Source organism: Hyperolius riggenbachi, chromosome 11, assembly GCF_040937935.1.
Source record: "Hyperolius riggenbachi isolate aHypRig1 chromosome 11, aHypRig1.pri, whole genome shotgun sequence".
Classification (NCBI taxonomy): domain Eukaryota; kingdom Metazoa; phylum Chordata; class Amphibia; order Anura; family Hyperoliidae; genus Hyperolius; species Hyperolius riggenbachi.
The window spans coordinates 103,815,533-103,840,850 of record NC_090656.1 but is presented as its reverse complement, the minus strand read 5'-3'; the positions used below and the strand labels follow the sequence as shown (position 1 = coordinate 103,840,850).

The following is a 25,318-nucleotide window of genomic DNA, read 5'->3' as shown; positions in this document are numbered from 1 at the left end:
TTTATCACAATATGCTAATTTTCTGAGAAGGACCTGTACTCGCTGTATAGAAGGGGGAGACCTGCATGCCTGCTATCCATGTACTGCATAGGGAGAAGCTTGCATTCCTGCACTAACTGCATAGAGTATGGAGTTTGCATGCCATACACTGTTTGTATGCATGGGGGAATGGAAGGGTTACATGTTCTAGACAGACTCTATAGAAGAAGCCTTGCATTACAGAACAAGAAAAGACCACCCATGTGTTTACCCTGCACGGTCCTATCCTCCCATGATGTATGGCTGGATTGACCAAGCACTAATTATATCAGAATTCTGCTTTCACTGATACCTGCCAGTGTACAAATAAGACCTCATTTAAGCGGAGAATGAAGTAACCCCCTCGCTCACTCCCCTTTCTCCCCGGCTGCCACTTAAACTGCTAGTAATAACAACCCCCTGAGGACATCAATAGAGTCACTGTGTTGAATAATCACAGACTATCAGGCAAGGAGTCTTGCAGCAGCAGGTCCATTGCCTGTGACATCACACTTGGAGCTTGCATCTAGCTTTGAGTTGCTTTCATTAGCCCAGTCTGTTGGTCCTTCTGCATTCTCCCCAGATCTGCTATCTGTCTCTTTTTCCTCTGCACTGGAGCATCCTGCCTTGAGGAAGGGCTTTTGTTTTACAAGACCAGGGATCGCTGGGAGGAAATAATATACAAAGGATACCAAGCTCAGAGACAGGGAGAGCTGCAGCATGAAATCTCTCCCTGCTTGCTACTTGCTTTCTCTCGTGTTGCCTGCGATGGTTTTCAGCACTAGGTGAGTAGAGAAAGCATGTTCTGCATTGAGGATGGTGTGTGGGATACTGACTGTGCTACTTTCCCTTGTGCTATGCTGGAGGTTCTGTCTGTCTATTGTGTGCTTTTCCTTTGACTGCTATCTGTCTAGAATACGCTTGTCCCTTCTCTACACTGGTCTGCACAGCTTGGGGATGGGATCCCTGCTCAAAGAAATTAAACTTATTATGGATGATTTATCAGGACAGGTGCAGAGACAATTGAATCAGGTGCCCCAACAACCAATCAGCTCTTAGTGGTTAATTGTGACTATTCTGTGTGGTTTCTCTGGGCAACAGCATCACTTTTGCTCCAGATGCTTTTTGCACCTGCTTTGATAAATCACCCCTCTACTTATGTATGTTGAACAGAATTGATGTCTGTGTCTGTTGAAGGTTTATGGTGTTTTTTCTGAGTTGTCCAGTTTGGCTGTCTGGAGGTTCTCAACATGCGTTTTTCTTACCCCAGAGGGGGGTACTTGGATCAGGATTATGGGTACTTGAAGTTGTTGCAGTCATGATATTTAGTTTTAACATCAAGTTTATTTTGTTTAATAAAAATAATAATAATAAAAGCAAGAGTGAATGTTTGGAAAACCTTTTTTTTTTCACAATTATGGAACATTTAGAACAAGTGTATGTGTGCCAGTGGGGTACTTCAGAAGCTATTCACAGCTGGAGAGTATTAGGCAAACCCCATCTTTCGCAAAGGGTTCTTTCTAAAAATGTAGAGAAATAATGGTTTGGGCTATTGTGAGTTAAAAAGACGTCTATTTCTATTGATGTGTTGTGCTTATAGACCCAATTAAAGCCCAACTGAAGGTATCACTCCTTAATGAAGGTTATTTTTAGATTGAGATGACTTCAGCTGAGTTGCTGGCTTGGTTTCATTTTACCTTCTAACTTTGAGTTTGCTATTCGGTTTCAGAATGTTTGATTTAAATGCTGGTCTGGTCATTGTTAACAACTATAAACTCCCGTTGTCTTATTTAGTAGGTCAGATAAGAGCAGGAAAAGTGCAATAAACCACAGTATCCAATCAAAACTCACCTTTCACGAATAGCGTGATGAACTGGAGTCTGATTGGTTGCTGTGTTCTGCACATGACCAATTGAAAATTATCCAGCCGTACTGTTTGCACAGGGATAGTCTTGCATGTGCAAATAATCTGAGGTTAAGATGTTTATTGGCCGCAACTAATTACAAACCTGCTCAGTTTACACTATTTGTCATTGCCCAGTGGCAGCTTATTATTGCGATTTCATCTGCTTTATGCATTATGACTAAACCCAGTTGTTGTCTGCTGCCGTCTAATGTACTTAATCTTAGCAGATTATTATGTTTTGGTACTGGCATGGCAGGGGTTAAATTATTTTGGATATATCCGTTAAACAAAAGCTAATGTGTGTTCTGCATCTACATTCCTCTTCATTAAAGCAATATTAAGGGTGACATTGATATTCTGTTCTATTCCTGGAATTTCTCGGCAGTGAGCAGCATCTTGGTTGGCCCTGTGCATGATAGAAACTTGTTTCTGTGGACAGTACAGTATCTGTCACTGTGGTGAATGGCTGCACCATGCTGTAGCCAGTGTGCCCTCCCTGTGCCCTTCCCTCCAATCACATCGGGGAGATTCTGGTTATATCAGCCCCCTCATGGTCTTAGATGGTCTGCTAAAGAACAGGCGATTGTTTGCAGAACACTGTGTGTGTGTGTTCTTTTATTGCGGCATAAAGGGTCGCGCTCCACTCTGACAGTATATTCCAAGGCAGTCCAGGGTATTAATAAACTTTGTAGTTAGTATTCATTACCTCCTTTGCTTGTCCTGTACAGCCTTTGAAGTGTCCACTTTACCTGATGAGAAATTATAGCAATTTGTTCCTTGTCATGAAGGTCTGTCTAGAGCTGCCTGGCGTTTTATGTGGAATGTCTGCTTAGACCAGTGTTTTCCAATTTTGTCCTCAAGTTCCACCAACAGATCATTTTCTTTGCGGCTATTAGATACCCACGCAGGCATTTAAAGAGAAACTCGACATTTATTTAAACTTTAATTTAAGATTGTTATGCATCTGAATTTTAATTAAATATTCACTCTGGCATGCTGCATTGCATTATTATATACATATAACACAGCCAAGAACAAGCGGAGTAATGTACGCAAAGAAGCAACTGATCAATATCCATCTTTCCTGACTAAGGCTTTGTTCACACATAAATATGTACATTTCCAGTGCCGTTCCTGTCCTATCGGTTTTGCATCAGTTTTGTATCCGTTTTACCTGACTGGCCTGGTATTGCATACCTTTTTATGTGTTAACACACCCATAGAAACCTGTACAAAACTGACAAGACTGGACTCGGCGGGACCCTGAACTGTACACCTTTTTATGTGTGAACACCATTATAGAAAAGCAAACAAACCTGATACAAAATGGACTGGACCAGTAATGTACAGATTTGTGTGAATGCATCCATATAAACACACATTGCTGATGCCAACTATCAAAAACTGACAAGACAGGGCTGGACACCTTTTTATGTGTGAACCCAGCCTATCACTGTGGGCACCAATGTATGTGGTACTAGTAATAAACTGTGTGTTCTACGTTGTAACAATGAAATCCATTGCAACACAGCACAACTTATGAGGTGTGAACTGTTTATAGTCTTTGAAGTGCACTGCAACTGTAAATCAGTGTCTGTTGCAGCACAGCCCATGGTGGTGTTGTGAAGAAACCCTACATGTTGTTAAAAATGACCTTTCAATTTGAGTTTGCAACTAGGCATGCTTTTTTTTTTGGGTTGCCAGAAAGTTCAGATCTGTTGTGAAATTGTGGCAAAATATTTGTTGACAGCCATAACTTCCCCAAATTCACATCTTCCTGCAGGAATAATTTGCAAAACAGAAGAGAACAAAATATTTGCATCCCTCTGCACTCTGTAGGTTTACTGCGTAGGGAGGGTTGAATTACAACTAGCAGGGGAAGAAATAAATCATTGAAAGTCGTTAAAAAAAATGGCACACTATTTAAAAAACAAACAAAAAAATTGGTTAAAAAAACTAGATATGAACACAGCTCCACAGTAATGTTGGGAAGATTTGAGTCACTTCTGTATAGCTAATTAAACAAGGGAAGAATATTGACTGATATAGCTGTGCTGATTTTTAGTGTAGAGTCCTTTTCCTTATTTGCCCAGCTCCCCATGAACTTGAGGTTACTGCTTAGCAGATGACACAAAACTGCAGATGGCTGCTGCCACTACTCCCTACATGGGAAAGTCTGTTTTACACAGATTATTTTAGGCCAGAGAGATTGGGTAGCTAATCAGGCAATAGGGATTTTGAAGACCGGTCTTCATCGTGTAATATCGGACTGTAGTTCTAATTTTATTGAACATGTAAATTTTTTACCGCCTTGGTTGGAGAAATAGAATAGTGAAACCAGGCCATGCCTTTATATCAATGACCTGAGTTCTGCCAACCACTTGTAGGTGCTGGAACAGGTGCTTGTTGGCTAGGGCTGTTGTTACCATAAGGCACTATAGCAGTAACGGCTCCAGGAAATTTTTTTAGGGGGTGCTATGCAGGTGCTGGACCAATTTCCGGGGGAGCTGACGACCTGCGTCGCGCGAAGCGCGCCGCGGCGAAAAATGGGCGTGGTCATGACCGGATGAGGGCGGGGCTAACTGTAATTTAAAGTGAACCCAGGGTGAGAGTGATATGGTGGCTGCCATACTTATTTCCTTTTAAACAATACTAGTTGCCTGGCAGCCCTGCTGATCTATTTGGCTGTAGTAGTGAACTGAATTACACCAGAAACAAGCCATGCAGCTAATCTTGTCAGTTCTGACAATATTGTCAGAAACCCCTGACCTGCTGCATGCTTGTTCAGGGTCTATGGTTGAAAGAATAAGAGGCAGAGGACCAGCACGGCAGCCAGGCAACTGGTATTGCTTAAAGGGAGATAAATATGGCAGCCTCAATATTAATCTCACCTCGGGTTCCCTTTAAAAGTGCAACGCAAAGACAGAGGGCCCAAGTTTTGGTGACCCTTTTCCCAGAAAATTCACATAATTGTGCAGGTTTTCTCAAGAAAATACACGTAATGTGAGCAGATTTTAACAAAAAACGTCCAATGACCCCAATATGCACAATCGGTAGCAGATATGACCCCAATATGCACAATCGGTAGCAGATATGACCCCAATATGCACAATCGGTAGCAGATATGACCCCAATATGCACAATCGGTAGCAGATATGACCCCAATATGCACAATCGGTAGCAGATATGACCCCAATATGCACAATCGGTAGGAGATATGACCCCAATATGCACAATCGGTAGCAGATATGACCCCAATATGCACAATCGGTAGCAGATATGGCCCCAATATGCACAATCGGTAGCAGATATGGCCCCAATATGCACAATCGGTAGCAGATACGGCCCCAATATGCACAATCTGTAGCAGATATGGCCCCAATATGCACAATCGGTAGCAGATATGGCCCCAATATGCACAATCGGTAGCAGATATGGTCCCAATATGCACAATCGGTAGCAGATATGGTCCCAATATGCACAATCGTTATCAGATATGACCCCAATATGCACAATCGTTATCAGATATGACCCCAATATGCACAATCGTTATCAGATATGACCCCAATATGCACAATCGGTAGCAGATATGACCCCAATATGCACAATCGGTAGCAGATATGACCCCAATATGCACAATCGGTAGCAGATATGACCCCAATATGCACAATCGGTAGCAGATATGACCCCAATATGCACAATCGGTAGCAGATATGACTCCAATATGCACAATCCGTAGCAGATATGACCCCAATATGCACAATCGGTAGCAGAAATGACCCCAATATGCACAGTCGGTAGCAGAAATGACCCCAATATGCACAATCGGTAGCAGAAATGACCCCAATATGCACAATCGGTAGCAGAAATGACCCCAATATGCACAATCGGTAGCAGAAATGACCCCAATATGCACAATCGGTAGCAGAAATGACCCCAATATGCACAATCGGTAGCAGAAATGACCCCAATATGCACAATCGGTAGCAGAAATGACCCCAATATGCACAATCGGTAGCAGAAATGACCCCAATATGCACAATCCGTAGCAGATATGACCCCAATATGCACAATCCGTAGCAGATATGACCCCAATATGCACAATCCGTAGCAGATATGACCCCAATATGCACAATCCGTAGCAGATATGACCCCAATATGCACAATCCGTAGCAGATATGACCCCAATATGCACAATCAGCATCACCTGAAAAAGAAAAGAAAAACCCATTTACTCACCTACAGCCAGAAGACCTTCTTTCCCGACCTCCTGTCCCGAGTCCCGACTTTATTGTGGCGCGCAGCGCCCGCGTGCCCACGATCCTCTTCCTTCCCGACGTCACGACGAGACTTCCTGCCTGCATGCAGAGAGCAGGGCTACGGGAAAATGGCCGCCCGAAGCCATGCACTGCAGACTCGAAGTCTGCAGAACAGGGCTCCGGGCGGCCATCTTACCGTAGCCCTGCTCTGCTGCTTCGGGCTGCCGCTGTGAACTGACTTGGCGTCTTTTAGACGCCTGAAGTCAGTTCACTCCAGGGGGTGCTTTGGGGGTGCTTGGACAATTCTAGGGGGTGCTCGAGCACCCCCTTGCACCCCCCTGGCGCCGCCCCTGCACTATAGGTACATGCCTACAGGCGCCTGATGATGGAAAGGCGGCTCACTCCCCTCCCCAAGTGCCTCCCTTCTTCCGTATGCAGAGTCCCGATGAGTGTAAATGAGGTTACCCACCCTACTCTCGGCATTCCACTGACGAGATCCGGCACCACTAGCTACTTAATACTGAGGGTACCTCTGGCTACTTGATGCTAAGGGACACCTCTAGCTAGGGATGTAAGGGAGAAGTGACAGCCAGCAGACTTGCAGTGCAGTTGGGGGGGTTGTAGGTTCAAGGTGGGTGAAGTCTGTGGGGCCAGCCGGCCAGGACATATGTGCCTTCATGCTCCTATGATGTAAATCTGGGCCTGTTGTTGGCACATTAGATGAATTGTCTCAACTACCATGCTTAAGGGTTTTTCACTACCTAGACACCATTTCAGGCCAGAGTGACCTGGGCACGCTGTTCTCGGTGGTAAAACAGGTGTGCCCCTTGCAACCTTTTTCAGGGTGTTGTAAAGGGTACTTGCCATGTCCCAAGTTTTCATATTGGCACAGTCCATTTATATCCAGTAGAGGGAGCATTTAGATGCACTGTTCTAGTCCCAGATCTGGTTTTTACTTCATTTCATAAATTTGGAAATGTGTTGGAGGGAATAAAGTGATTTTTTTTTCTTGTCCTTTTTGCACAGCTTTGACTGCTGAAGTCATTATAGCAGACTAATGCACACATTTTACATTTCCTGCTAAAAAGACACAGAAGACCTTTTTGTCAGTGTATGCGAACAAAAGTACCGAAAGTAATGATTGCTAAAAAGCCTTATAATGTTTAGAGCTGACCTAGAGAAGACTCTATTTATTTTTAAATAAAAATGTAATTTCACTTTACTAAATCACCCTGCTGTGACTCTAACTACCCAACCTGTGATAGGTCATTTTTATTATGCATTCAGATGCACTGCTGACATTTCCCACAGTGCCTTTACAGAGTACATCAAACCGCTCATGTCACTGACTGCCCCTCTGTGGAGGTCACAGTCTGATCCCTGTCATAGTCAATCGTCTAATGTCACTACCACAGTATAAGGCCCATTTTGGACGGTAACCAATTACCTCACTTGGTCACCTGTATATTGGGCACTGTAATTTTTAGATTAGGTTTATTATTGAAGATTCTCTACAGCTATGGATCTGCCTATTTAGTAATTGCTGACAGAGGATCAGCACAACATTCAGTAAGTGGGTTTTTTAAAAAGGATAAAAGAGTTGCTTTTGTTTTGTGAAAACCATTAACAGCGCGAGCATATTACTGTATACGCAGTTGGTATTACTTTCTTATTTTTAGGTTCTGAAATCCAGATGCTGGTCTTCTACTTGTAGACATTATGATATCAAACACAACTCATCCTTAGGCCCCGTTCACACTTGCGTTTTGCCATGCAAACGGACCGGATCCTGATCAGGATGGTTCCGATCCGGTCTGTTTGCATCAGGCATGCATCAGGCTGCCATCCAGATCTGTGGGCAAAAAATAGCGAAATTTTAAGAAAAAAATGTTGGGGTCAGCAGAAGGTGCACCTGTAGAATCAGGTTCCTCCGCTGTAGGCCTCACCTCCACCTCCGACATTCTGCCTAACATTTTCAGCACATCTGTCACTGCTGCTCCACTCCAGACATGCTTGGCCCATGTGTCCCCATCCGAAATGGCCGCTTGGATACGCATAGGAAGTGGGGTAGAACGTCAGGTTTTTGTAGGCAGTGTGTTCTGTGCCTTCCGTTCCCCATTGGTTTCTGTGTTCCTGATGGTGCTGTCAGGCTCAGGTCCGGCTCCGGTCCGGGTGCGTGGGCCGGAGATCCGGACCCAAAAAATAGCGCATGTTGGAAAAGAGTCCGGATCCGATCCGGCTCCAGTACGTACGGAACGGACGCGTGTGAACGTCTGCATAGACTTTACATTGCTATGCGGAACGTACGTTCCGTTTGTACAGTATGCGGTCCGGATCAGATCCGGAAAATCCGGATAGCGAACGCTAATGTGAACCGGGCCTTAGTCTGTCTAAAATCAACCTTAAAGGGAATATAACAGTTTGTGAAAGTGTTTTGAGGTAAATGAGCTGACTAGGCACCTGATCAGGAAAAGGTAACTTGGTGTGTTGGCAGATGAACTGCTCAAACTGCGTAGACCTGGTTGTTCCCTTCATCAAAGAGTTTGCTGTTGCCAGTATAATATGTTGATGCATCTGCTATATCTAGAAAATCAAAGCTGGCTACAGACTGAAATGTAATGATGATTTTTAATCGCAATGTATTTACAAGATGACTGTTGCAGCACTGATATATGATAAATCAGTTATCAACACCGTTTACCTTTGCTTTAAATTAAAGTGTACGTATCTTGTACATTAAATAATAATAAAAAAACCAACACGCAGAACTAGAGGAAACCTGACTGGTCCTAAAATAACACCTGATGAGGTCTACAAATCCTAAAGTGAACCAGGGGTAAAATTTAAATGAATGCGATAAACAATTATATTTATCCTCCTACGCCTGAAAATGAGGCCCCTTTCACACTTAAAATCGCAAAACCATTTTGCGCAAGTTATTTTACCGCAATACCGCAATCATTTTTCCACTGTTTTAAGCACTGTAGTGTGATCACTCCAGAATTGCGGCTAAATGCTGCTGGTAACACGTTTTGCGATTGGTGCTAATTGCGGCAGTGAGATCACTGCCATAGGGTTATAATAGCACTAGCGCTTTAAAAAGCGCTAGCACTTCGGCGATTAGCGGGAATCGCCCATTAATTGTCGTAGTGAGACTGGGCCCTAAGTGTCTTTGGTTCAAATACATGAACTATTGACCTTTTTCTATCTCTCCCCTGCCCTAAAGAAGATATATATTCTGCCAGGAAAAAAATAGTATGGCTGTACTTTGCGTATCAGTGAGGTCTGCTATGTTCCCGACAAGGTACTAACAAGGCAGAAACGATCACTTCCATGCCTGAAAATTAACACACTCTCTCAGGCAGCAGAATAAAAAAAGAAAAATAGCTTGTTAATATGTGTTACACTGTTCATATACATGTTTATCTCATCATGTCACAGGTCGCCTCTGGTACACTTTAAATAATCTATGAATGTTTGTGGTTCCTCACTAAGGCCAGATATAGCATTTATTTTTCTTTGTGGACTTGAGCTAGGATCTTCCCACTAGCGATGTGTGTCAGACATGCCTGTGCGTTATCCTTTTATATGCATATGCACATTGCTACTGTGAGATAGACTCTGAACGTCCCTGCTGCCTATGCAAGGTCAACAACTAATGGAAACTCCACGTGTGCTTCTTACTAGAGAAATGAGCCATTTCTTGGGAAATTGTTACTGTAGGTTTTGGCATAGAAATCATTTTCTACATATAAATGTGGTCAATAAGTAGAACGTGAACTTTACTGAACGATAAACCTGCTCTCAGGCTGGTTGTGCACTAGAGGTGCCTGAAATCGCAAACAACTAGAAGTCCCTTTTCTCTGCATTTACATTTTTGTATGCGTTCTTCTATGCAGGATTAATATTGGGTTAACAATATTGGGTTAATATTGCATCTGTGTGCATTTGAAAGCATAGCACTAACATTCAATTGTTTTTGAAAGGCTTGCAGCGTTCAGCATTCTGGGGGCAGCACGGTGGCGTAGTAGTTAGCTCTCTCGCCTTGCAGTGCTGGGTCCCTGGTTTGAATCCCATCCAGGGCACTATCTGCAAAGAGTTTGTATGTTCTCTCCGTGCCTGCGTGGGTTTCCTCCGGGCACTCCAGTTTCCTCCCACATTCCAAAAACATACGGATAAGTTAATTGGCTCCCCCTAAAAAAATGGCCCTAGACTACAGTACTTACACTACATAATATAGACATATGGCAATGGTAGGGGTTAGATTGTGAGCTCCTTTGATGGACAGTTAGTAACAAGACAATATATATACATACACACACTGTACAGCGCTGCGTAATATGTCGGCGCTATATAAATACTAAATAATAATAATTCAGAAAAAACATTTTGCAACACAAAAATGGAACAGTCAATGGGGTTGATTCATTTAGCTGTGCTGCTAAAGCCTGTGACAGGCAGCCTATTAGGCTAATCAAAGTCATCCTATGTAGCCACTGGATGTGATGGGGCTCAGAGCGGAATCAGTGGAGCCGCCATTATGTGAATGGAGTGCGTGTAAGTTACCAGCAAGTGCACAACTCGCGCTGCTCACATTAAGCTGTGCGGCTTTAGCAGTGTAACTTAATGAATCAACCCCCAATGAATGCAAACAACGAAATCACAGGCAGTCCTTAGAAATATGTTGAAATCGGTTGTGCGCGCAGCACTGTGTGCAACACCAGCGGCAAAACCGCTGTGATTTGCCCTAGTGTGCACCCAGCCTATCAATCTTCCTACTAGTTTGATCGTATATCCATATACAGATTCATAAATGTACCATCTACTCCCAATGTGTTATGGGTTTTTTTTGCATATGGCAGTGAATGCAAACCCAAGGTCTCTGGAAAAAGTTAGATACTTGCCTAGATAAAGGGCAGCTTCTGGAGTGGCGTTACATCTCCTCCTCAACCCCACCGTTGCCGCACAGGGACCCTCTGAACATATCTGATAAGAGCTGCTGTATGTTCTCCAGGCAGCGCTCCTCTTCATGTATGAGTGCAGCTGTAGCCAGTCTCCACTGTGAACACAGAGCTGATTACCTGATCTCACTTACCACCTCCTTGTTTTGAGAATTTAACTCTTTGTGGCCAGCATGGCAGTGCTACAACTGAGCAGAGTCTTCTCTTCCTGTCCCGGCTCAGTCTGTTAACCTCCTTAGCAGTAATCCCGACTAAAAACGGAAATCCGCAGCGGAGTGAGTTAAATGCAGGAGCTGCTGCAGATCTCTCTGTACTATGATTTTTTTTCCTTCTTGTTTTTAGGGTCTAAAAGCTTATTAAAATAATTGCATGGCTTTTAGACCGAAAATCTGGAAGTGATCATAACGCAAGGGAGGTTAAAATTAAACTGAAAAAGCCCCCCACCCCCTCCATGAAACCAACTCTAGGTACCCAAAATTACTCCTTGACTGCGACTCTGACTCCACAGCCCTGCCCCACACCCCCGCCTGGCCTTCCTAGTGCCTTTATAAATGGGCTAAATAAAAAAAAAAAGGAATGTTTTTCTTCTGGACAGGGTGGGGCGATTAGGTACACACGGCTTTTATTAACATACTGGGAAGGTTGTGGAAAGTCGTGAAGAACTATAGCTGCAGTGCTGGCCACAGAGTTATTTTTTTTTTTTTTTAGCAGTGGGAGTGGTTGAGATTAGGTGATCTGCATTATATCAAAGGGAGAATTCCCACTCTGCTGGAAGGAAGAAACTACAGGAGCCAGTAGATGTGTGTTCAAAATCTGTTTATTGCAAAAACATAAAAGTACAGATGTGCAATGCATAATGCATAAAAACGAAACTGCTAATTAATGCAAATATACTGTCACATGCATTAAAAATGGGAGATTGACCTAGGGTTGTAAATTGTGGCAAAGGAGAACACTTTCCAAGATATGACATCTTATCTATGTGTTTCCAGGCAGTATCCTCTGTGTATTAAAAATGTATCTCACCAGTGTACGGCACACGTATAAATAATTCTATAAACAGGTTTCCAAATGCAAATGAATGAATCGACCAGGAAGACCTACAGATAATGATCTAAGATAATTAGTTTCTGTATTTTCTATTTTCAGGAAGGTAAAAATCTTTCATAGTTTAAGAGCATGAAAATGGCTAAGCGCGCAGTGAAGCACATGTATGCCGACAAACATATGTAACTCTTCTTGGGTAGACTTGTGAGCCAGGCTGTCAGCAACATAATAATGTATCTGACCTCACAATCCCCACTGCAGCTAAGCAACCGCTCGCTCTAACCCTTCCACGTGTCACAATATCACATTGGAGCATCGCCACACCAATAAGCTCATTCCAATACTTGCTCCAATTTTGCAAACAAGATACCGGTGTTAATTTAACACAATGGTAGCATTTAACAATAAAGGAAGTCAAGGGGATGAAAGGATAGCTTGACTTCCTTTACTCTCATTTGCGGTGGTGGGGGAGCGGCGGGTCCACGCGGCGGCGATGTGTGAAATCTACGTCCTTTCAGAGCTGCGCAGCCATAAGCAGGACGTAGATTTCAACTGCGCTAGTCTGGAAGTGGTTAAAGGGAACCTGAAGTGAAATTTATAACGAAAAACGGATACTTAAGGAGAGGGAAGACTCTTGGTCCTATGGAGCCTTCCGGGTCTCCCCGTTTCCTCACAGGCTTTTCGGTTTAAATCTCCTGCTGCGGAAGACTTCAACAATCTTCGGAAGCACTTGGGCTTCCAAAGACAGACGCTCTGTACTGTGCAAAAGAGGGCGCTCATGCGTGCGCAGTACGGAGTGGCCCGTCTTTGGAAGCCCAAGTGTTTTTTGAAGATTGCCAAAGCTAGCCCAACCTGAAAATGAGCAGCTTTCAACTGAACGGTCGTAGACGGCTAACGGGGGAGCCTGTGGGGGAAGGCGGAGACTAGAACGGGAAGGCTCTATATGACCCAGAACCTTCCCTCTTCTTAGGAAAGTATCTGTTTTTTGTTTTAATTTTCCCTTCAGCTCTCTTTAATAAGCATGCCCCTTGAATCCCACTTTGATAACCTGTGTTCTCCTCTTACAAGCCAGGGCCCAAACTCTTTAACACCAATAAAAATTGTGTCCACCTTTTAGGGAGCTCAACCTGTGTTTTATTTAAAAAAAAACCCTGCACTCCCCTTTAACAGACTAAGTTCCCGGAGTCTCCTTGTTGCACATGTGGTCCTTTTGCCCCTCTTTAACATGAATGATCCCTGTGTCTTCCATTAAAAGCATGGCTCTTGTCCCCATTTAACTAGCCACCAACATAAACATTGGTGTTCAAAATGAGGCAGAGCCCACAGGGTTTCATGAAACCTCTGTGAAGAATACTTAAAGGAGAACTGTAGTGAGGTATATGGAGGCTGCCATATTTATTTCTATTTAAAGGGACTCCGAGCTCAAGTTAAAAAGGAAAATAGTGCTCACCCGGGGCTTTCTGCAGCCCAGTGCTGGTCTGGAGGTCCCACAACGGCGTCTTGGCTCCTCCCCCAGGCCCCGCTCCGGAATGGCTGCCTGGCGGCAGCCTGGCGACACTGGGCTGAGTGTTGGGCTCCTTCTTCCGCGTATGACGCTGCTGACGTCACCACGCCGACCGCCTCACGTCAATACGGCGGCGGGCGTGGCAGTTCGGCGCGTGGTGACGTCAGCCGCGTCATACACGGAAAAAGGAGCCAGACACTCGACCCAGTGTCGCCGGGCTGCTGCCGGGCAGCCGTTCCAGAGCGGGGCCTAGGAGAGGAGCCAGGACGCCGTCTTGGGACTTCCCGACCAGCACTGGGTTGCAGAAAGCCCCAGGTGAGTACTATTTTCCTTTTTAACTTGAGCTCGTAGTCCCTTTAACCTCCCCGGCATTCTATTGAGATCGCCAGGGCAGGGCAGCTGCAGGAGGGTTTTTTTTTATAAAAAAAAATCTATTTCATGCAGCCAACTGAAAGTCCTGACGTCAGCCGCCTCCGATCCAGCCTTTAGCGCTCGGGCGGCTGGGGGGACCCTCTTTCGCCGCTGCTCGCGGCGGATCGCCGCAGAGCGGCGGCGATCAGGCAGCACACGCGGCTGGCAAAGTGCCGGCTGCGTGTGCTGCTTTTTATTTGATAAAAATCGGCCCAGCAGGGCCTGAGCGGCAGCCTCCGGCGGTGATGGACGAGCTGAGCTCATCCATACCGCTCAGGAGGTTAAGCAATACCAGTTGCCTGGCTATCCTGCTGATCCTCTGCCAATAATACTTTCAGCCATAGGCCCTGAGCAAGCATGCAGTAGATCAGGTGTTTCTGACAAATTTGACAGATACAAAATTAGCTGCATGCTTGTTTCTGGTGTGATTTAGACACTTCTTCAGCCAAACAGACCAGCAGGGCTGCCAGGCAACTGGTATTGCTTAAAAGGAATTAAATACGGCAGCCTCTTTATACCTCTCACTACAGTTCTGCTTTAAGTGGATACACTAATGCTGCATACACACTTGAGATAAAAGTCTCTGGAAAAGGCAAGATCACAGACCAATTATACCCCATTCCATGTAGTATGAGAGCCATACTCTACACAGTCTATTCTATGGAGCTGCACTCCCCATCAGATAAAATCTTTGCAAGATGCTGCACACAAAGATGCCCGTACACATTCAAAAGATCATTATCTGCAAAAGATCTCTTCCTGCAATAGATCCATTCCTTCAAAATGCATTCATAGTCTATGAGATCTGCAGATCATCATACACACCTTGTTTAGCAGGCAATCATCTGCATATCATCTGCAGATCAGATCCACCAGGATGGATTTTCAGATCTGCAGATGATTGCCAGATATGCAGATGAAGTCTGTTAACCACTTAACGACCGCCCCCAGCCGATGGGCGGCGGCAAAGACCGGTCCCAAACGACCGCAATACGCCCATCGGCGGGGGCGGCTGCGGGAGTGGCTATGCGGCGATCGCGTCATTCGTGACGCGATCAGCCGCCGGGGACTGGCTCCGCCCCCCGTTCGCCGTAACCCGCCGGCCGTTCGGAAGCGCCGGCGGGTTACTGGCATCCGGATCGCCGCTGCAACAGTGTATAATAGGCTTTGTAATGTATACAAAGCCTATTATACTGGCTGCCTCCTGCCCTGGTGGTCCCAGTGTCCGAGGGACCACCAGGGCAGGCTGCAGCCACCCTAGTCTGCACCCAAGCACACTGATTTCCCCCCCCCTGCCCCCTGATCGCCCACAGCACCCCTCAGACCCCCCCCTGCCCACCCCCCAGACCACTGTTTGCACCCAGTCACCCCCCTAATCACCCATCAATCACTCCCTGTCACTATCTGTCAACGCTATTTTTTTTTTAAGTCCCTAATCTGCCCCCTACTCCCTCCTGATCACCCCCCCACCCCTCAGATTCTCCCCAGACCCCCCCCCAGACCCCCCCCCCCGTGTACTGTATGCATCTATCCCCCCTGATCACCTGTCAATCACCTGTCAATCACCTGTCAATCACCTGTCAATCACCCGTCAATCACCCCCTGTCACTGCCACCCATCAATCAGCCCCTGATCTGCCCCTTGCGGGCAATCTGATCACCCCCCCACACCAATAGATCGCCCGCAGATCCGACATCAGATCACCTCCCAAATCCATTGTTTACATCTATTCTCTCCTCTAAACACCCACTAATTACCCATCAATAACCCCCATCACCACCTGTCACTGTTACCCATCAGATTAGACCCTAATCTGCCCCTTGCGGGCACCCAATCACCTGCCCACACGCTCAGATTGCCCTCAGACCCCCCCCCCCCCTTATCAATTCGCCCGTGCAATATTTACATCTGTTCTCCCCTGTAATAACCCACTGATTACCTGTCAATCACCCATCAATCACCCCCTGTCACTGCCACCCATCAATCACCCCCTGTCACTGCCACCCATCAATCAGCCCCTAACCTGCCCCTTGCGGGCAATCTGATCACCCACCCACACCAATAGATCGCCCGCAGATCCGACATCAGATCACCTCCCAAATCCATTGTTTACATCTATTCTCTCCTCTAAACACCCACTAATTACCCATCAATCACCCCCTATCACCACCTGTCACTGTTACCCATCAGATTAGACCCTAATCTGCCCCTTGCGGGCACCCAATCACCTGCCCACACGCTCAGATTGCCCTCAGACCCCCCCCCCTTATCAATTCGCCCGTGCAATATTTACATCTGTTCTCCCCTGTAATAACCCACTGATTACCTGTCAATCACCCATCAATCACCCCCTGTCACTGCCACCCATCAATCACCCCCTGTCACTGCCACCCATCAATCAGCCCCTAACCTGCCCCTTGCGGGCAATCTGATCACCCACCCACACCAATAGATCGCCCGCAGATCCGACATCAGATCACCTCCCAAATCCATTGTTTACATCTATTCTCTCCTCTAAACACCCACTAATTACCCATCAATCACCCCCATCACCACCTGTCACTGTTACCCATCAGATTAGACCCTAATCTGCCCCTTGCGGGCACCCAATCACCCGCCCACACCTCAGAACGCCCTCAGACCCCAGCCCTGATCACCTCGCCAGTGCATTGCTTGCATCTATTTCCCCCCTCTAATCACACCTTGAGACACCCATCAATCACCTCCTGTCACCCCCTAGCACACCTACCCATCAGATCAGGCCCTAATTTGCCCCGTGTGGGCTCCTGATCACTCGGCCAAACCCTCAGATCCCCCTCAGACCCCCTTCCGATCACCTCCCCAGTGCATTGATTGCATCTATTTTCCCCTCTAACCGCCCCCTGAGACACCCATCAATCACCTCCTGTCACCCCCCTAGCACTCCTATCCATCAGATCAGGCCCAATACATCCTGTCATCTAAGAGGCCACCCTGCTTATGACCGATTCCACAAAATTTGCCCCCTCATAGACCACCTGTCATCAAAATTTGCAGATGCTTATACCCCTGAACAGTCATTTTGAGAAATTTGGTTTCCAGACTACTCACAGTTTTGGGCCCGTAAAATGCCAGGGCAGTATAGGAACCCCACAAGTGACCCCATTTTAGAAAGAAGACACCCCAAGGTATTCTGTTAGGTGTATGATGAGTTCATAGAATATTTTATTTTTTGTCAAAAGTTAGCGGAAATTGGATTGTTATTGTTTTTTTCACAAAGTGTCATTTTTCACTAACTTGTGAGAAAAAATAAAATCTTCTATGAACTCACCATACCCCTAACGGAATACCTTGGGGTGTCTTCTTTCTAAAATGGGGTCACTTGTGGGGTTCCTATACTGCCCTGGCATTTTAGGGGCCCTAAACCGTGAGGAGTAGTCTAGAAAACAAATGCCTCAAAATGACCTGTGAATAGGACGTTGGGCCCCTTAGCGCACCTAGGCTGCAAAAAAGTGTCACACATGTGGTATCGCCATACTCAGGAGAAGTAGTATAATGTGTTTTGTGGTGTATTTTTACACATACCCATGCTGGGTGGGAGAAATCTCTCTGTAAATGGACAATTGTGTGTAAAACAAATAAAAAAATGTGTCATTTACAGAGATATTTCTCCCACCCAGCATGGTTATATGTAAAAATACACCACAAAACACATTATACTACTTCTTCTGAGTACGGCGATACCACATGTGTGACACTTTTTTGCAGCCTAACTGTGCTAAGGGGCCCAAAGTCCAATGAGTACCTTTAGGATTTCACAGGTCATTTTGAGACATTTGGGTTCAAGACTACTCCTCACGGTTTAGGGCCCCTAAAATGCCAGGGCAGTATAGGAACCCCACAAGTGACCCCATTTTAGAAAGAAGACACCCCAAGGTATTCTTTTAGGTGTATGATGAGTTCATAGAAGATTTTATTTTTTGTCACAAGTTAGCGGAAATTGATATGTATTGTTTTTTTTTTCACAAAGTGTCATTTTCCGCTAACTTGTGACAAAAAAAAAATCTTCTATGAACTCACCATACTCCTAACAGAATACCTTGGGGTGTCTTCTTTCTAAAATGGGGTCACTTGTGGGGTTCCTATACTGCCCTGGCATTTTAGGGGCCCTAAACCGTGAGGAGTAGTCTAGAATCCAAATGCCTCAAAATGACCTGTGAATAGGACGTTAGGCCCCTTAGCGCACCTAGGTTGCAAAAAAGTGTCACACATGTGGTATCGCCGTACTCAGAAGAAGTAGTATAATGTGTTTTGGGGTGTATTTTTATACATACCCATGCTGGGTGGGAGAAATCTCTCTGTAAATGGACAATTGTGTGTAAAAAAAATCAAATAATTGTCATTTACAGAGATATTTCTCCCACCCAGCATGGGTATGTGTAAAAATACACCCCAAAACACATTATACTACTTCTCCTGAGTACGGCGGTACCACATGTGTGGCACTTTTTTGCACCCTAAGTGCGCTAAGGGGCCCAAAGTCCAATGAGTACCTTTAGGATTTCACAGGTCATTTTGCCACATTTGGTTTCAAGACTACTCCTCACGGTTTAGGGCCCCTAAAATGCCAGGGCAGTATAGGAACCCCACAAATGACTCCATTTTAGAAAGAAGACACCCCAAGGTATTCCGTTAGGAGAATGGCGAGTTCATAGAAGATTTTATTTTTTGTCACAAGTTAGCGGAAAATGACACTTTGTGAAAAAAAACAATTAAAATCAATTTCCGCTAACTTGTGACAAAAAAAAAAAATCTTCTATGAACTCACCATACATCTAACGGAATACCTTGGGGTGTCTTCTTTCTAAAATGGGGTAATTTGTGGGGTTCCTATACTGTCCTGGCATTTTAGGGGCCCTAAACCGTGAGGAGTAGTCTTGAAACGAAATTTCTCAAAATGACCTGTGAAATCCTAAAGGTACTCATTGGACTTTGGGCCCCTTAGCGCAGTTAGGGTGCAAAAAAGTGCCACACATGTGGTATCGCCGTACTCAGGAGAAGTAGTATAATGTGTTTTGGGGTGTATTTTTCCACATACCCATGCTGAGTGGGAGAAATATCTCTATAAATAGACAATTGTGTGTAAAAAAAATAAAAAAATTGTCATTTACGGAGATATTTCTCCCACCCAGCATGTGTATGTGTAAAAATACACCCCAAAACACATTATACTACTTTTCCTGAGTACGGCAATACCACATGTGTGGCACTTTTTTGCGGCCTAACTGCGCTAAGGGGCCCAAAGTCCAATGAGCATCTTTAGGCTTTACAGGGGTGCTTACAATTAGGCACCCCCCAAATGCCAGGACAGTAAACACACCCCACAAATGACCCCATTCTGGAAAGTAGACACTTCAAGGTATTCAGAGAGGAGCATAGTGAGTCCGTGGCAGATTTCATTTTTTTTTGTCGCAAGTTAGAAGAAATGGAAACTTTTTTTTTTTTTTTTTTTTTGTCACAAACTGTCATTTTCCGCTAACTTGTGACAAAAAATAAAATCTTCTATGAACTCACCATGCCTCTCACTGAATACTTTGGGATGTCTTCTTTCTAAAATGGGGTCATTTGGGGGGTATTTGTACTATCCTGGAATTTTAGCCCCTCATGAAACATGACAGGTGCGCAGAAAAGTCAGAGATGCTTGAAAATGGGAAAATTCACTTTTGGCACCATAGTTTGTAAACGCTATAACTTTTACCCAATCCAATAAATATACACTGAATGTTTTTTTTTTTATCAAAGACATGTAGCAGAATAACTTTCGCGCTCAAATGTATAGGAAATTTTACTTTATTTGAAAAATGTCAGCACAGAAAGTTAAAAAAGTCATTTTTTTGACAAAATTCATGTCTTTTTTGATGAATATAATAAAAAGTAAAACTCGCAGCAGCAATCAAATAGCATCAAAAGAAAGCTGTATTAGTGACAAGAAAAGGAGGTAAAATTCATTTAGGTGGTAGGTTGTATGACCGAGCAATAAACCGTGAAAGCTGCAGTGGTCTGAATGGAGAAAAAGGCTCTGGTCCTTAAGGGGCGAAAAGACTGTGGTCCCGAAGTGGTTAAACAAGGTGTGTATGAGGATCTGCAGATCTCATAGACTATGCATGCATTTTGCAGGAATGGATCTATTGCAGGAAGAGATCTTTTGCAGATAATGATCTTTTGAATGTGTAAGGGCATCTTTGTGTGCAGCATCTTGCAAAGATTTTATCTGATGGGGAGTGCAGCTCCATAGAATAGACTGTGTAGAGTATGGCTCTCATACTACATGGAATGGGGTAAAATTGGTCTGTGATCTTGCCTTTTCCAGAGACTTTTATCTCAAGTGTGTATGCAGCATTAAAGTACAGACTTGTATAAAAAGGAAACTTGGGACCACATTGTAAAATTTAGATTTCAGTGGAGAAAAATTAGAGCCATCTAAAAAACAAAAAAACAAAACAAACTAATCCTTCAAAGAGTTAAACTTTAAATCCGATTTCTACCCGATAACTATATTTTGCATACATCAATAGCCCGTAGCAGTGCTAGATTAGTTGTTACCTGGCCTTTATTCAGTCAGCCTCCTTACTTTTATACGTTAGAAAAAGCTAAACCTGTAGCTTGCATTTTGACCATATAATCGATTGCCTTGCAAGATGCATGCTGGGAGATTGGCAGAAACTACAGGCTGCTCTGCCCAGCATCTGCTTGTCTGTACAGGGAGTGCAGAATTATTAGGCAAGTTGTATTTTTGAGGAATAATTTTATTATTGAACAACCATGTTCTCAATGAACCCAAAAAACTCATTAATATCAAAGCTGAATATTTTTGAAAGTAGTTTTTAGTTTGTTTTTAGTTTTAGCTATTTTAGGGGGATATCTGTGTGTGCAGGTGACTATTACTGTGCATAATTATTAGGCAACTTAACAAAAAACAAAAATATACCCATTTCAATTATTTATTTTTACCAGTGAAACCAATATAACATCTCAACATTCACAAATATACATTTCTGACATTCAAAAACAAAACAAAAACAAATCAGTGACCAATATAGCCACCTTTCTTTGCAAGGACACTCAAAAGCCTGCCATCCATGGATTCTGTCAGTGTTTTGATCTGTTCACCATCAACATTGTGTGCAGCAGCAACCATAGCCTCCCAGACACTGTTCAGAGAGGTATACTGTTTTCCCTCCTTGTAAATCTCACAATTTATGATGGACCACAGGTTCTCAATGGGGTTCAAATCTGGTAAACAAGGAGGCCATGTCATTAGTTTTTCTTATTTTATACCCTTTCTTGCCAGCCACGCTGTGGAGTACTTGGACGCATGTGATGGAGCATTGTCCTGCATGAAAATCATGTTTTTCTTGAAGGATGCAGACTTCTTCCTGTACCACTGCTTGAAGAAGGTGTCTTCCAGAAACTGGCAGTAGGACTGGGAGTTGAGCTTGACTCAACCCGAAAAGGCCCCACAAGCTCATCTTTGATGATACCAGCCCAAACCAGTACTCCACCACCACCTTGCTGGCGTCTGAGTCGGACTGGAGCTCTCTGCCCTTTACCAATCCAGCCACGGGCCCATCCATCTGGCCCATCAAGACTCACTCTCATTTCATCAGTCCATAAAACCTTAGAAAAATCAGTCTTGAGATATTTCTTGGCCCAGTCTTGACGTTTCAGCTTGTGTGTCTTGTTCAGTGGTGGCCGTCTTTCAGCCTTTCTTACCTTGGCCATGACTCTGAGTATTGCACACTTCGTGCTTTTGGGCACTCCAGTGATGTTGCAGCTCTGAAATATGGCTAAACTGGTGGCAAGTGGCATCTTGGCAGCTGCACGCTTGACTTTTCTCAGTTCATGGGCAGTTATTTTGCGCCTTGGTTTTTCCACACGCTTCTTGCGACCCTGTTGACTATTTTGAATGAAACGCTTGATTGTTCGATAATCACGCTTCAGAAGCTTTGCAATTTTAAGAGTGCTGCATCCCTCTGCAAGATATCTCACTATTTTTGACTTTTCTGAGCCTGTCAAGTCCTTCTTTTGACCCATTTTGCCAAAGGAAACGAAGTTGCCTAATAATTATGCACACCTGATATAGGGTGTTGATGTCATTAGACCACACCCCTTGTCATTACAGAGATGCACATCACCTAATATGCTTAATTGGTAGTAGGCTTTCGAGCCTATACAGCTTGGAGTAAGACAACATGCATAAAGAGGATGATGTGGTCAAAATACTCATTTGCCTAATAATTCTGCACTCCCTGTAACTCTGCATCTGAAAAAGCTAACTCTTCTTTTGTTTTTTTCCTCCTTAAATTTTATTGATCAAGCTGAAAACATTAGATTGTAAGTATCTGGCAGTGTCCTCCTCCCTAGTGTACCCTGTTTAATTATACACCCCCTCACAGAGTACCCTTCCCGTTGTCGGACTCAAATTTGATCTATGTGGTCTCTAAAACTTAAGGTGGCCACACACCATACAATTTTTTTAAATATCTGTTCAATTTATTGCAATCAATTTTTCTGACTGATTGTAACATTTCAAAAATATAACATGTTAAATTTTCCCCAATTATGATAAAAATGATACTCTGACAAAATTGCTACGGTATGTTTATTAATAAATTGACAATCTAACACACACCATACAATCTTTAGAGAGATTGAAGAAAAATATCTGGCATTCCGGATCGATAAAAATCGAAGAAAATGGGAAATCCGATCGGATTTTTCAGTCGAATGAAAAAAAAGCTTTCGATTTTTTTTCGGGACATCCGATCGTTTTTATCAAATTGCCGTAAAATCAGATCATTTTATTGTATCGTGTGTGGCTACCTTTAAACTCAGTTGCATGATCTTCCTCTCTACCTTGTGCCTTGTCTGTCTCCCTATTCATCAGCACTGTGTAATGTGTTGGTGCTTTATAAATAAAATTAATAAAAGTACTATATAGATGGTATGCATAAGGCTGAGGAGCATATTTAGAAATGCTATACAGAGAAAAGCTGTCCTAGATCAATTAGTCATGTGTTACGTGCACATGAAGATGACAGTTCGAGTTGCCTACAATTTTCATTGGCCCTTGTCCCAATTTGCAGGTTGGGGATGAGGACACTTTAATAGAATACTTCTGCAAAAGGAACTGTAACAAGTCGGCCCTTGTGGACTAAACTAGCTGAGTGACTGGACAGATTTCCTGTAGCCTTAATGACTTGGGTGTTTTTTCAACACAAATATAAATATGTATATTACCATGGTGTGGTTGTTGGTCTTCGCTTTTTATCTTCAGTGTGAAGATCATATGTAATAATATGGAGAGACTGACCCACGGCTCTCTCTATTGACATTATTAGTATGGTATGAAACAGCCCCTTGACCTTAGGCCTCTGAAGAAGCCACTGTGAAACAACTGTTAGTTGGGGTCCTTGCTCATTAGTCTCTGCTCTGCTGTAGTATTGTATGCTGTAGATGGCTTGTGTTAGTAACATCCTTCTACATGGATCAGGTTTTCCTGCTGTGAATGGTTTCTGTGTTCCAATGCATTTTGACTTGATGGATGGTACTTAACCACTGCACAATAGGCTAAGGAAGAAAAACATTAACATTGTATATGGATGTATTTTCTGAGCAGAAGTCTGTATGTTTTCTATTTTACCTTCTGCCTTTGGGCTTCTCTTCTTTCAAATACTGTGCATATACTATATTGTACAGGGGCAAACCCAGGATTTTTTATTTGGATACAGATAATGACAGCCAACATTGCCCTGTTGTGTGAATGCTTCACTTTCCTCTTCATTAGCAAAGGGCTGTGCTGATACCTGACTCTGTTCCCTAGAGCTGCTCCATGCTCTGTACACGCTGCTGCTCCATGCTCTCTACACACTCTGCTGCTCCATCCAAAGTCAACTGTAGCAGGGGAAAAAAAAGGGGGGCAGTGCTGTGAGCTGCAGGATGCCTGCAGATATTTTGCTGGTATCTCCACTTGTGCCTGTCCCCAGACACTGTACTGGCCCTGGTCTAAGGGAGGATCCTCCCCCCCCCCCCCCCCCGCATTTGCCTATATTATAAGGGTTGTAATGCAGGTATGTAGAACTTGAATAATTCCACTAGCATCTTCCCATCCTCATTTGCAAAGTTTGTGGTGAGTGATGCCACTTTTTTGGAAAAAAAGAAAATCTCTAGATCCCATCACACTCTCCAGCTATGTCCTTCTCCCTTTTGCATCCCAATTACTTGAATGCAATATTCATGCTGAATTAAAAAAAATAATTTTCTAACTCCCTACTTGATTAGTTCCAGTCTGGTTTTCACTTCAACCACTCCACAGAAACAGCTCTTATTAAAGTGACAAATTTTATCTGTAGGTATAAAGGGCTTCGCCCCTTCGGAAGGTCATTCACTGATCTTTACTCTGCATCTTTTGTCTTTTGTGGTACCTCAGGCCTCTGTCCTTGATCCCCTTCTCTTTTCCATTCACATGCATTGTTTTGGCAACTTAAAGGGGAACTTCAGCCTAAACATACTGTCATTAAGTTACCTTAGCTACATTCAATAAAATAAGTAATATCTCTTCCCCACCCGGTTTTAAAAGAACAGACAAATGTTGTGATTTCATGGGGCCAGCCATCTTGTTCATGGGGGCAGCCATCTTTTTGGTTGAAAAGAGGTGACAGGGAGAATGAGACACAGTTCCAACTGTCCTGTGTCCTGATCACCTGGGCACGCTAGGCTTCAAATCTCAAATTCAAAAAAAAAAAAAAAAAAAATTGCACCAAAACAGCAGAACGAGAACAATATCAGAAAACCCATCATGCTTTGCACAGCATCAGGGGAAAAATGCCCGGGCAGTTTTCTTCTGTGCAGCTAAAAATGAGGCTTGGTTAAGAAAAACAAAGTTCCGATGCTGTGAAACTGTTTAACACCAAGCCTTTTCAGTGCTGCTGAGTAGATTTTTAGTCTGGAGGTTCACTTTAAAATGTACCAGAGATGATGAATGCTGCAGATTTGATACTTACCCAGGGCTGCCTCCAGCCCCATAAGCACGTGTGAGTTCCTTGCCGTTCTCCCGTGGTCTGCCGTTGAGCCGCAATCAGCCTCTGTAACTGGCTCAGTCGCGTCAGTCGGTGCCTTCTGCGCATGTGAAAACCACCTGCGCATGTGCAGAAAGCACCGACTGACGCGACTG

The 25,318-nt window shown here is 44.0% G+C and overlaps 1 protein-coding gene across 2 annotated transcripts in view; it reads left to right on the top strand.

Annotated features, from left to right (window-relative positions):
* The first annotated feature begins 744 nt into the window (after nucleotides 1–744).
* Nucleotides 745–25,318, top strand: part of LUZP2 (leucine zipper protein 2) — a 917,784-nt gene continuing 893,210 nt past the window's right edge. For both annotated transcript variants that reach the window (XM_068259736.1, XM_068259738.1), the window contains exon 1: nucleotides 745–803. In XM_068259736.1, coding sequence (XP_068115837.1) covers nucleotides 787–803 — 17 coding nt within the window. In that variant the 5' untranslated portion in view covers nucleotides 745–786. The remainder of the gene's footprint in view (nucleotides 804–25,318) is intronic.